The following is a 14178-nucleotide window of genomic DNA, read 5'->3' as shown; positions in this document are numbered from 1 at the left end:
TGTGAATTTGATTTGGGATCTGAAAAACAAATACGCTTCTTTCTGTCTTTCTATCCTAGGGCCTGATCCTGGGTGAGGCGAAGCCTCTGAGCACTGCAAGTGTATGTGCGGAGCAGCGCTCAGGAATCCTGGGCTGACTGTATCAGAACTGAACTTTCTGTCAGCATCCCCACCTCTTTCTGTCTCCTTACATTGCTCTTAAAATCGAAGAAGGCTGCGAGCCTGAGACCCTCTGAAGCCAGAGAGCTGCTAACCCATCAAGAGGCATCCTAACATTCACCGTCTCAGTATCAGAGCAGCTGTGTGGCTATGGACGTTAAGGAGAAACTATGATCAAGACTGCGCTGATAATTTTGCAGATGATGTGGCACCAGAGCACAGGCAGTAGAGAATGACTTGGCAGGTCTGAGATGCAAAAAGCTGATATTCTGAGTAAGCTGGTAGACTTTTTTCTTTTTAAAGTTGCTTTTTTTCCTTTGTTTTAAAAAAGGCATACTGAGACAGACTGTCATTCAATAAAGCCACTACTTTCTTCACCAACAATCAGCAACAGATGTAGCCCAATAAAATTAATAGTTTGCAAGTATGCACAAGAGAATACTCTTTTGTCTCTTTTCTCCATCACAAATTTTGTAAAAGCTCTCTGGATTTTAACAGAAAGGCAAAATCGGGGGCTTTTTATATACCTTATTTTGTTTGACTTAAATAAAATCACTTTTCTCCCAAACTATGGAAGATTAATGCTGATTAATTTCACTTTCTGAAGTGTGACTCAGGACCCTCCCCCGACTCTCAATTGTCCACTTTCAACTCAACCTTTATTCCTGCAGAATTCTGGGCTATTACTTACCACGATGATTTAATCCTACAGAATAGAACTTCTGCTCAAAAATATGCAACATTAATATTAATGTAAAAACAGAAATATATTACTCATACATAATATATAACAAATTAATTTTCATTGAAGTATCAGGAGAAGGATTAAACCCCTTAGATCGTTCTCATGCAATTAGCTCTGCACTTGGGGAAGTCAATGGGACTTCACAAATGAAAGCTTCACATGATAACACTGGCAAGACTGGGGCTTTACAAAAGCTTGCCTACGCTACGAAATATGCCACGAACAGAGTTCTACAATCATACTGCTGTAATTATAGTACTACCCTGTACGGATACGCTTAGGCCACATCAATGTTAACAAATATACTGGTAGCATCTGAGCTGGCACACAGCTGCTGACATTGCAATGATGCTTGACTGCGTGCCCAGTTGGAAAAACCTCTGCTGGGGCAGCACAGCTGCCCAAGGAAGTGGTGTACCAGCAAAACAAGCACTCTGCTGAGCCAGTCTTCAACGCTATCCACAATCATTTGTGTCTAGCCATTTTGTCCTGTGAAGACATACTTGCTTTCCTCTAAGGGAATTAAGGGAACTTCCCAGAATTCCCTCAGTCCCATTTCATAATCTTTTATTTTCACATTACTTCTTAAAATTTCAGCAGTTCCTCTTTGGTACACCCTGTAAAAAGCCAATTTCTTTTTGCATGGGGCTTCAGTCTACCATTTCCCTATCAGAAAAAAGAGATTGCAGAATTTGCTTCAGAAGCAGAATGTCATACTTCTAGGTTTGCTGGACTTCAACCACTCAACCACCATCACACAAACTACCAGCTGTGAAGCAGGCAATATAAGAAAACTGAGGAGCTATGGTTAAGACAGATAGTTCAAGAAAATCATCAGGTGGTGCAGACATTCCTTGACTAGGCCTACAAAGAAGCACCAAGCAGAACAGGATCAACTGCAAATTCGCCACTGTCAAGTTTGCAAGGTTTTCATATGCAGCAGAAATTGAGGACTGCTGTAGCAGTGGGAAAACAGGAACAAAAGGAAATTTGGAAGTTTGGAGTCTCAGATCATTCTTTGTTGGTGAACCACCCTGTTTCCTACTGGAAAATGGAGAGAGGAAGAGGTGGCCTTCCAGATATGAAAAGCCATTAGGTGTGCCTTTTTGCACAGAATGTTGAATCTGGATAACAGAGGAAGTCCATCCCACACAGCATACCAAAAGTGTGGAAGCATGATAGAAGGGGACAAATACTTCCTTCTCTCCTACCTCCCACCTTGTTTTTGAGTACACAAGTAGCAAGCAACTTTTAAATGGCCATATTTGTAAGTGGCTGTATTTTTAAGTCGCTCTTCGGAGGCATTTCACAGGCATTATCAATGATCAATGAATGCATGCGAGGCTTTCATCTCGAGGTATTCAGGCCTCTAATAAAAACTGTAGGCAGGGGCTTTTTTCCCCAGATTTGCGCATTATTACTGGTAGGACTGTACTGAGATGCTCAGTATCAGGAGAGGCCCCACCCTTTTATTCCCTGACTTATGAAGCCATATACTAGCAACACAGGTTTAACCACCAAGGAAGAACAGGATAACATCAACATACATCTGATAGGTAGGCCCAAAGGATGGTGGAAACCACAGAATCACAGAATGGTTGAGGTTGATCTCTGGGGGTTCTCTGGTCCAGCCCCCCTGCTCAAGCAAGGCCACCTAGAGCTGGACCATGTCCAGATGGCTTGTGAGTATCTCAAAGGATACACAACCTCTCTGGGTAATCTGTGCCAGTGCTCGGTCACCCTCGCAGTAGAATTGTTTCCTGATGTTCAGAGGGAACCTCCTGTGGGTTGGTTTGTGCCCATTGCCTCTTGTCCTGAAATGTCCCACGGCGAGGACAGATGTTAGCTGGAGACACGTTTCTGCTGTCGTATTCAGCAGAATACACTGTATAAAATACTACAGGTCATATTTTATACAAATGAAAGATGGGTTTGGCCAGAGGAAAAAATACCTAAGGGTTTTGAACAACCAGGCATAAGATCAATTACCAGCCATCACAGAGCTATGGGAGGTCAAAGAGGACTCTTTAACAAGATGCTACATATCAGGTGGTTCATTTATGTTAATTTTGTACAACTTCGTGAAACAAGCAGTACTGGGGCTACTATCCATTTTAAATTAATGGCTAGCCCATTTTATTTCCCTGATGACAGAGTAACAAATTTGGGTGTTATGTTTGTTGTATGAGACAAATAATACACACATTACATATAACAACTTTATTGAGCAGTGATAAAAAACACTTCTCAAAACATTTACAGCCACTCAAGAAGTTGGTCTGTGAGCACCACAAAGAACCAGGTTCAAAGATCATGGTTTCTTATAGCTTCATTTCTTGTGACTGATTCACTTTTGCATAAAAACCAGGTATGAACTTCATTTAAAGCCATCTTCCTGGTTTGGATCTCCAAAAGGCCTCTTTCCTGTCTCGATTCTATCACCTGCTGGGTCATCTCTCTTCCCAAACGTTGTAAAACCTTTATAGGCTTTGAGATTCCTACTCATCTATGAAGTTTTTTCTTGAAACTGGCCAAGAGCTGTCTAAAAATAAGAGGAGGAAGAGAGAGAACTCTAGAGGTATGCAAACCAGCAGACAAAAAGAGACATGGCATGATTTCCCATGTCTTGTTTCTGAAGATAATCAGGGTAGAAAAACAGAAGAAATTTCTTGTTGTTTCTACCCAATTCTGAGGTCAAAATACAAATACTCATCACTATTCTGATTTTCTACTGGGGCTGTGCAGAAGGGACATTGTGGCATGCTACCCTGGTCACTTGGCCAGCAGATACATGTACAGGGAAAGCCTCGTGAGGACCGTGGGCTGCACAGCTGACCTGTTGGAGTATACATCTCAGGATGTTTTGTCTCATAAAGCTTTGTTGAATCTACATTTGCCCTCTCTAGAGATGCTTAAGGTCTTCATCCACATTCCTGTGTCCCTCTCCAGTTCTGCCTTTCTTCAAGCAGGCATCCCCCCCACCACTGCATTGTTTCATAGAAATCTTGGTTTGGTGCTCTTGAAAACTTTGGAGAACATGTTATCCTTTCTTCCTCTCATGCAAAGTTTTCCACAGGTGCGAAGAAGGTGCCTCTCCAAATTCCTCATCTGAAGCCTCTGACAAATAACAAGACAGACAAATAGTATTAGATTTTAATGATCAGTGGACAGGAAACTAAGAAAACTCACTGCAATTATCCCTCTTGCTTCTGTTCAGCAGCTCCCAGCCAACACACAGGCTTCCTTTCTCACACTGTGTGTGTGAGAAGGTGGGAAGTTTGCTGCTTAACTTTGGTAGGATTTACAGCAACAGGATAATAAACAACACCATCCTCGTTAAATTCAGACAGGACTCTGTCTGATAGCTCACTACTGAAAGTGCGAAGACAAAGAGAAGAGAAATGCTTAAGCCTGTATCTTGTCAGCCAGTCCATGGCAGTGGTACTACCAGAAATTAGGGCACAGCGTAAAGTGAAGGTGGCCTACTGTGGCCAGAAAAACAGGGCAGCCCTTCCTAAAAATATATATGGTCACATCTTAAACAATACCTTCCTGAAAACAATGTCAAAATGATGCAAGAAGACAAAAATGGTATTTTCAGTGAGCTCATTCTAAAACTCCAGAAGCAGAAAATATGTTTGCCACAGATTAGTTCCACAAACTATTTCAAAGCCAAATCTTTGTGCCAGCAACAAACCTTCTTTACCTTCTTCTGTCCCCAAATCCAAAATCCAGCACGAACATCACTTGTTCTGGGCCTGGATTCACTGACAGGAAACCCCAGGCACTACTTCTTATGTTTACATTACAAGTTTATGTGCTTATTCATAAAAATCCTGTAGTCAGAATGATCAGCTTGGATTGCTGATGAGGAGGATTATTTTAATTTCTTTATGTGTTTCAATTAAATGCATGACTATTGATTTCAGTGCATTTTTTTCCGTTAAAAGCACAGTGATTTATGTTGCTAAAATGCTATTGCACACCCTGCCAAAAGCATGCATCTGGGAACATTTCTGGGTTGCTCACAGTCTTTTCTCTCTTCTTTCTGCCTCTGACTGCCAGGTGCATGCTGTTGAAACAAACCAGCTACTTCAAAAGGCAGTTCCTGTTTTCTGTCTTTGTGAGTCTGGCAGTGTTTTGAGAAGGGGGGAGGAAAAGTAAGAGAAAAAAGGTAGATTCAGGGCCCATGAATAAAGAGAAAAAAAGGTAATGATAAAACAGTACACCTACCTGAGCTCCATTCTTTCTCCCAGGGTGATACCATTTCTGGATTCATCTGAGGTTGGATAAGTTGAGTTTCAAAGAGCCATCAGCTCTCCGCAGCATCTGAATTTTGTGACCCCGTCTCCACAAGCTCATTGTCAGCCTGCACTCTCACGGCTCCTTCCAGAATGGTGCGTGATGTGCCCAGTGTCCCCTGCTGTGACATGCCCATCCTGGCACACGGCTCTGCACAACCACAACAGGACAGAAGCGCAGCCCCAAATTCACACTTATTCTGTTCTTCAGCTGGTGTGACAGTTGCTAGTTCTCTCCTTTGTCCAGCACTTTTGACACTCTCTGCTATATTGAGTTTCTGCAAGTCTTTTGCAACACCTAAATAAGCATCTTTACTCCTGCAGTAATTTGGCAGCGTACTTGCACTGCTCCTTCTCTTCTGAGGACCAGAAAACCCAGAGTATTCTTGTATTATTAATGAAGGACTGTCTCCATTGCCACAGATAATACAATATTCACGTGAGCTTCACATTCATGGAACAAAGTGATACATAACTTAAGCTACTTACAGAAGCAATTACGCTTGCTGAGCATCTACTCTGGAAGTTACCAACAGGACCCCAAACTGAGCGCAGTTGCATATGTGGATACACTAGCATAAGGTTTTAGCAGTAAACTGTTGGTGTAAGCTGGAGTCCACTCCCTCCTCCCCCACAAGCTAAGCAATTAACAATATAACTATTATTGCACAGTTCCACTGGTATGGTTCTGCATGCACAGAAGTAACGAAGCTTAAGAAGTGAGGGCACACCTTCTGCTGAGTCAGGAGTTCTCTCATTAGGTGCATGACAGCATATTAAGGAGGAAGAAGCAAGGCCACACACTTTTTCTTGAACACTGCTTTTCATCTTCCACGTGCTTTACAAAAAACGTATCGCAATTAAGCGTGGCAACACACTTTTCAGGAACTATCAATCTTTTTTTCTGAATAAGGAAAATGAAGCAGAGATGTTCAGGTAGATTTGTCTGAGTCAATAAAGCAAATGAGTGACACAAAAAGGACGGATGTCTAGTTCCCAATTCACTATCATATCAGACCTTGTTCTCCACTTTTAAACACTATCACCAAGAAGATTATTATCCTAGCCTAACAGTGTGCTTGCAATGATTCAAGATCTTTACAAGAAATCTACAACCTGAATTCAGCAACTCATTAAGCTCAAAGAATAAGTTACAGATTTACCAATTTCAGAGCTCTTTCAACAGCTAGCTAACAACAATCTGCCTGTTTAAGTCTGTTTGACAGCTTACGGGTACTAGATTCAGTAGTATGATGGACTTAATGAGTTCTGGCCTGTTCCTTGAGTTGTTGTAACTGATGTAACTGATGATGAGCACTGCCCATCATTTCCTATCCCAACTGAAAGGTAACTTTCAGTGAAGATGATTCAGGTCAACATCTTTCACTTAGCAAGCAGGGTGAGCTCAGTAGGTGATAGCTTGGCTGATGACATTATACCATGTTAAGGTAATTGCACCCTATCACATTACTGAGTACAGGCTAAAAAGGGAAGTTTTCTAGTTCAGCCATGAGAATATTTGGCAAAGAAGCCAGAAGTGACATTTTTTGGTGCTATCTTTTATCTTAAAAAGACATTTTCTAGTACTTTTACCATAGTAATCTATTACTGAGTAACAAAGGGTATTCAGCACTATTAGTAGTCTGACAACTGGCCCATATTTTTCTTGCCTCGGGAATGAAATTTTCTTTATATAAAGACTGAAATCTCAAACCACATGACTCTCAATAATGCAAATGAAACCTTCACTTCTTAATATTATGATTTTTTTTTGTTGAAAATTTCCCCAAAATAGCATGTTTAAGTAGCCATCTTCAACATCCCATTCAATTCAAGAAATATCCTTCCAGTGAAGTAGCAAAGCCACTGACTAGTAACAAATTTTAGAAATCCAGTTTGTTTTTACTGTTTGTGTTACATGCTTATGTTTTCATTTCCCTCAGCCTGGACATCCAATCTATAGTGTTAAACTTTTGTGTATTACCACTTTCAATTTTGATTCTCATCGTTATAACAATTGCGTCGCTACAGCTTGAAACCAGTAGTATCTGTTGGAAAAATAAATTATCTTTCAGAATTTTACAAACATGCATTTATGGTTTCCAGAAGTACTAATGCTCTACCAGGAACTTGATAGCTTTGTGCTTCCCATGAGAAAAGAATCTGAAAGTCTAGGTTACTTATGTGGAGGCTAGAATCATAGACACTGAAAAATCAGTTTACAAGTTCCGAATGGGGGTTGGGGGCAAATGGTGATCTGAAAGCAGGGAAATGCTATTCACAAATCTTGCTGTAGTTTAAAAGGCTTTTTCATCTTAAATACAACAAATAAATAAAACAAAAATCAAAAGGAGCAAGAAGAGGAACATGATGCCAATCAGAATAAGATGTAAGAACTCTCATTATACATGATCCAAGTACAAGAAGATTCACCGATGACACTGAAGGTAACTGACCTTATATCACCACAAAGGACCCCCAAATCTCTTTTTGTCTAGTTTACAAGCAAGAGAAAGACAAGTTGGTAACATCTTATCATGGTAACTGTCTTAACACACATGATTCTGATTGTGTTTGAGGTAGCAAGAATTGGCTTCCAACATGACTGGGAAAAGAGATTTCAAGTAGTCACTCAGGGAAAGATGACAGAAACAAACCAGGATGACTCTGAACCTATCAAAAACTTGCAGCTGGTAATCCTGTGGTTCCCACTCAGCAGCAGTACTACAGGACCATCAATGGCCTGAACTATACCTAATGGGAGCCATTCCTTTTCCCTCTTTTTTGAAAACAAGGTTTTCCTTAGACCCGCGGTTATTGGTCTAACAACCCGTTCCACACCACATCCCATTCCCCAGGTGTCCCCCACCACAGCCCAATGTGCAAACTGGAGATGCAGAAGTCATGAAAGCATAGGGCCCTTCCTTGGCAGATGCATCCCGCCTGGTACTTCACCCTCATCTCCCAGCTCCACTTCCCTCTTCGTGGCACTCCAGGCCCTGTGCTGCCTCAGTGGCCCTCTCCCAGCTTGTCTCCAGCTATGTTCTTGGTAGCTCCACAAATACTTAGCTCTTGGCCCACATATCCTTATGTCTCTCCCCTCCTCCCTCTCTGCCTCCCTCCTGCCCTCCAGTTTGCACAACACCGTTGGATGACACGCTGAGAGATTTCTTACCCAACAGATGGGCTCACAAACAGGGAGTGAGGAAAGTGATGGAAGAGCAGCAGCGCCCTGGCCACCGGGTATCCGTACACATTCACAGCAATGGGTTGCACCATGCTGGTACCATTACAGGCTAAAAGCTTTCTTGAAGCAAAAGCTATTATTTCTTTTCACGTGTTTGTGCTGTGTTTTTAGGCTTCCTGAACTATAAGGGGTCATTATAGAAGATATCGTGCATAAAACACTAACTTTAAGTCATTCTATTGATAATATTTCTGAAGATAAAATAGATTCCCTTCCCTCAGTACGCACCCCCCCACCTTCCCATATACAGGTGTTATTACTTCATCATTGGTAACTGAGGAAGCAGATCAGATCTTTCAAGAGTTTGACCCTTTGGCTTTTTTCTGAAACATACATATATTTACTTTCTAAGTTATGCTGCACGAATGGGATTTCAATCATCGGGCACTAGGTGTTTCAGTGACATCAAAATGTTGTTCATCAGGAATGGAAAGAAAAACACAACAAGGAATTGCATCCAAAGGACTGATTTCCCAATTTACTTTAGGCTAGCATTGCACTTCTGCTTAATCAAAATATGCTATAGGAGGGGAAAATGAATGTCTACAAGACAATTTACAAAAAAAACCCTCAATTTGTTGCTCACAAATATTTTTTAAAAATCCACCCCTTATGCCAGCATTTTGGCTCACTGTATTCTACTCCTCTGTCATTAACGCTCTCTGCCGTAAGCACAACTCCTAGCTGGGGATTCCAACGCGTAAGGGAGCTAGGATAAGATTCCAGATCTCAGTTGTGCTGGCATGAAGATAGGTCTCCTCAGTGATACGGAAGACAATATCCTAGGGAGACTGGAATTAGTCCTATTCCACACAATTCAATCCAAGATGCAAGGCATATCAAGAAGCAAGTAATTACTAGCTAATGGCTACTGATGGAAATGTAACATGGTTCAGCCTAAGCATTTCATGACAAGTGACAAGACCACTTGGAAAAAGGGGGATTTTTTCCAAAAGGATGGAAGGTGTCAAGAGCAAAGAAAAAAGGGTTACCTCTTCAGTTTGGGAGGGGCTGATTCTGGGCATTGGAGATACTTGTGGTGTTTTCAGCTGTGTACTGTTGCTGTCTGGAACAAGCTCTCTGTGGATTGACTGAATATGGTTTTGGAGTTCACTTTCTGATTCAAATTTAACATTGCAACTAGAACATCGAGTCTTCAGTCCCCCTGCCTTGCTTTTGTTCTCAATGGAACTCAAGTTCTCATTTTGGCCCATGCCTTGTCTGTTACTGCTTGAAGGGATGTTGACACTTGGACTACCACTTTTACTGAGATTAACACAGCTAGCACACAGACCATATGGCAGACCGTTGATATCAAGTTTCACTAAATCCTGTTTTGAGCGGAATTCCTTCAGGCAAGAAGCACACTTGTACAGTTTCTGGAGATGCTGTGCACGCCCCGTGGACTGCACGGCAGAACCGTTTCCAGTTTTCTGCATGTGGAACGTGCCGTGGATTTTCAGTTCCAGCGTGGAGGTCACTGTCTGCATGCACACCACACAGCGGAACCCCGTCAAGGAGTTCCTCAAGTCAGGGTGCATTTGGCAATGCTCTAAGAATTCCTCCTCGCTCTGGAGAGGCATCTTGCAAATCCTGCAGTTTCCAGTGTCCAGGCTCTTACTATGTGTGACCTTATGTTCAGTAAGAGTCAGAAGAGACGGAAACCGCTCACCACAGATTGGGCACATATAATGTTTCACTGGTCCCAAGTGTGTCTGCATGTGTTCTCGAAGCCCATTTTCAGAGAAGAATGTTCGAGAACACACATTACACTTGTAATTCCCTTTAATGAGTTCAGCCTTTTTCTTCACTATGGCACTTTCTCCTGGTCGAATGTTGTGGTCTCGAAGCTGGTGATTTTGCAGGAGAGTCTCCATGGTATAAGCTGCTCCACAAATGTCACAGCCATACATAGGCTCTGATGTGTCCACATCTTCTTCGCTGCCATCGTGGCTGTTATGGGACTCCTGGCTATTTGTCAACAAGGTCTGGAGTTCCACTTCCTCTTTCTGAACCTGCTCAGATGCCCCATTCGTTCCGCAGTTTGGAGTTTTTGTTTCAAAAACACAGTGTTTTTCCCTTAAGTGCTTTTCCAGCAAGATGATAGCATGGAAAGCTTTGCTGCAGAACTTGCAGTTGTACTTCTTGCTGTGTGTAGTGATGTGACACTGCAGCTCCACCTCCGTACCAAAGGATTCGCCACAGAAGATGCACTTGTGTACTTTGCCTTGGTTCTCCAGGTGGTTGTGTTTAACGTGAAGCTGTAGGTCAGTCTCATTTCGGAAATCCCAGTTGCAAGATGTACACCTGTATACTTTCTTTTCATTGCTGTGCTTCACAGCCAAGTGTAGTTGAATGGAAACTTTGGAGTCAAAAACCTCTTGGCACAAGGTGCAGCGGAAGAACACAAATGTATGCATGTCCAGTAGGTGTTTCTGCAAGTCATCCACAGAAGTGAACTGCTTATCACAGCTTTCACAGATGTAGTAGGTTGAGGTGATCATGAAATGAATGGTAACATGCTTCAGCAGAGACTCCTGATTTGGAAATTCCTTGTTGCACTGAGGGCAGGTCAGTTTTGGCAGGACGGTGTCAAGATGTGTTTTTAAATGAGTCTGAAAACCGTCCAAGGAAGTATACTTAGCACCACACTGATTACAAATATATTCACCTGCAGGACGAGGAGGAGCACCTCCAACTGCCTGCATCATCTTTAAAGAGGTCTGCTCAATGGTTACAGGAGATAAGGGACTCATGGCTCTGGATTTTTTTCCATTGTGGATGTAATTCAGTGCCAAAGGAATGTTCTTATGGTTCTCCTTGATATGCTTGTTCAGTTTAAGAACACTATTAAATATTGGAGAATTTGTACAGTAAGAACAAGAATACACTTCCACCACTGGATCTTTTGGGGTTCCAAGCACAGGGGAACCAAAACGGGAACTGCTAAGATCACAATGGACTTGTCTAATATGCTCTTCCAGAGAAGAATCTGTAAGAAATCCCATGTAGCAATGGGGACAAAAGAATGCATTACTGTCCTTAGCAGCAGGGTTGGCAAATCCATGAGAACATCGAATGTGTTCCTGAAGGGTGTTGAGGTCATTGAACACTTCAGAGCAGAAGTTGCACTGGTACACCATGGCGGGCATGGTAGAAACAATCAGTGCTGGGTCTGGAGCTTCGTGGACTTGCTTAAGATGTTCGTTCAGATTGTAGAGAGATGGCAATACCTCCAAACAATACTGACAGATATGGGCTTGTTCGGGTTTATCTAAATGCATAGTTTTCAGGTGTATCTGCAAAACAGCAAGGCTGGAAAATAACTGTTTGTTGCAATATATGCAGCTATAGGTAACTTTTGCCTGTTTACTCGAAGGACCAGTGATATCTGGCACTTGCTGAGCTGCCCGCTTCCTTCCACGACCTTTTGGTATAGGGGGAGCCGTTTCCACCATTGTAGAACTATCCACCGAGAGATTCGAATCCGGAGTGGTGCTAGACACTGAGGTGTAGCCTACAGTCACCAAAGATGGGCTGTTGCTGTGGTTGCATGACTCTGGCTGCTGGTGACTGTCCATGTGGCTGTACAGCTCCTCCACAGTATGAAAGTTCTCAGAGCAAATGCTGCATGAATTCTTCTTCTCACCATTATGAGCCTGCTCCATGTGATTCACCAGAGACGTTTCCTCTACAAAGAGTTCATGACAGTAAACACACTGAAGAGCAGATCGGTCTTCATTAGGGGAACACTCCGGGTGACATTCTGCAATGTGCTTCTGAAGATCTTCAGGAAAATCAAAGCCTTCTTCGCACTGACTGCATTTCTGAGTGTCTTTCATTTTCCAGTCCTCCATCCGGGAAGCAGACTGAGAGCCATCTTTGTTCCTCTCGTGAACCTGCATGTGACCATGCAGCGAACTAGACGACAGGAATCCACGTCTACAAATGGCACATTTATATGGCTTGTTGGACGTATGAGTCTTTAAGTGAATTTTAAGATGATCACTCCTTGAGAACGCTGCATCACACTCACTGCAGTGATACTTCTTGTCTCCCGTATGAAGCTTTATGTGGCGGTCCCTGCTCCGTTTGTGTTTGAAGAGACGACTGCAATACGTGCATTTGAAAGGGAGCTTGTCGCTGTGACTTTGCTCGTGGTGCTTTAAGTAGCTGAGGCGGCTGAACGATTTGTCACAAAACTGGCATGGATAGGGCAACCCTGGGCCTCCTTCCTCTTCACCAAAATCACAACCTTCTCCATGGCTCGGGGAAGTTTGGTCCTTGCTAGAAGGCGATGATGCTGGCCATGAGCAAGTGGGGTCATCCTCAACATCCACTCCATCTGAAATGAGAAAGAAACATGCCCACAAGCTTAAACCCTACAGTTCAGAGGAGACAGCAAATGCATACGAACAATGCAGATCTGCTAGTCCTAAATAGCTAAAACATATTAAACTCAGACTAGGATATTTCTTACACCTGTATCCAACAGCTTCAAGACCACATTTATTTTTACCAGACTGTAAAACATTAAAAGTTATTAAATAGTTCTGTGCCTATATTACCTTTTTATTGCTTTTTTATCATTCTTTCTCAGTTGCAGGATATGTATTATACATTGACAACTTTATTAAAATGCAGATTTTATTATATTTAATGTTTCTTTTGTATCCATTGTAAAATGATTTGCATATTATGTGAGCATCTGAAGAGTCAAAAGAAAGGGGAAAATATTACAGGAATGATTTAAAATTAATACAGTCAACCCACAGGCCTAATATTTAATAAAAAGATTCCCCCTGCTTTGCCACAAGCTTTTTTTTCCTGTTGAAGTTGATTCTGAACACAGAAATCTTTTAAAGGCTATTACTGAGAGAGACTTGGCTGTTATTCTAAACAATAATAGGAAAAATTGCAGGGGAGGAACAGGACAACAGTATAAACAGTGATGTTTGCTCTAATAAAGTGCAACCAGATTTCTCCAATAACGACACAATTCAGTTACTGAAAGCTGGCAGCTGTATCATTAAATGTTCAAAACAAACTAACAAACCAACAGCTAGGATCAAGGAAAATGAGAAAGTTTCAAAAGGCAGATGTGAACAGCATTTTTTTTTCCTTTTTAAGTTCAAGAGGTTGCCCACCACTTCTTCCTTTTTGCAAAGGCTTCAGCCAGCTGAACTTCCTTAGTCCAGCAGAACCTGTACTGTGAGGTGATCACAGACAAAGCAACGCGCAAAAAACTGGAAACAGGAAAAATGATAAATGATTATGGTAAAAGCTGAAAGATTTACGAGTAACAAGGAAAAGACAAAACAGAAATGCTAGCCAGATAATAAACTGAACTAGTTATCCATGATATTACCTCACCTCTAGACAGGGCCAGTTGTAACTACTTTTTTCAACAGATGTGCTCTACAATTTTTGCACCTTTTGTTTTAAATGTAGACTACAACACTACAATGATCACACTTATCTCAACCTAAAACTTCTTCAAAAATATTAAAAGAATGCTTGAAAGACCACTCTACATCAAATAATCCTTTTATTGCTTTCCAGGGGCGATGCTTGGGGTTTTTTTTCCTTTTAAAAGTAAAACTGATTACAGTAATAGTACAGAAAAAGACAGGATAAACCTCTCGAAAAATATCTTTCCTGAGGTATTGTTGCAAAGAAATAAGTTTCTTAACATCTTCAGCCTTCTCTCAAGAATTCTACTACAC

At 41.8% G+C, this 14178-nt stretch overlaps 1 protein-coding gene across 1 annotated transcript in view; it reads right to left on the bottom strand.

Moving 5' to 3' along the window:
* The window catches only part of ZNF521 (zinc finger protein 521), a 235084-nt gene that overhangs the window by 128693 nt on the left and 92213 nt on the right, over positions 1-14178 (bottom strand). Inside the window, exon 5 of the mRNA XM_082315101.1 lies at positions 9445-12797. Within this exon, the coding sequence (XP_082171227.1) occupies positions 9445-12797 (3353 nt within the window). The remainder of the gene's footprint in view (positions 1-9444; positions 12798-14178) is intronic.

The sequence above is a fragment of the Platalea leucorodia genome, assembly GCF_965183815.1.
Source record: "Platalea leucorodia genome assembly, chromosome: 1".
Taxonomy (NCBI): Eukaryota; Metazoa; Chordata; class Aves; order Pelecaniformes; family Threskiornithidae; genus Platalea; species Platalea leucorodia.
The sequence above is the reverse complement of the archived record's forward strand: the minus strand, read 5'-3'. Positions and strand labels throughout refer to the sequence as shown.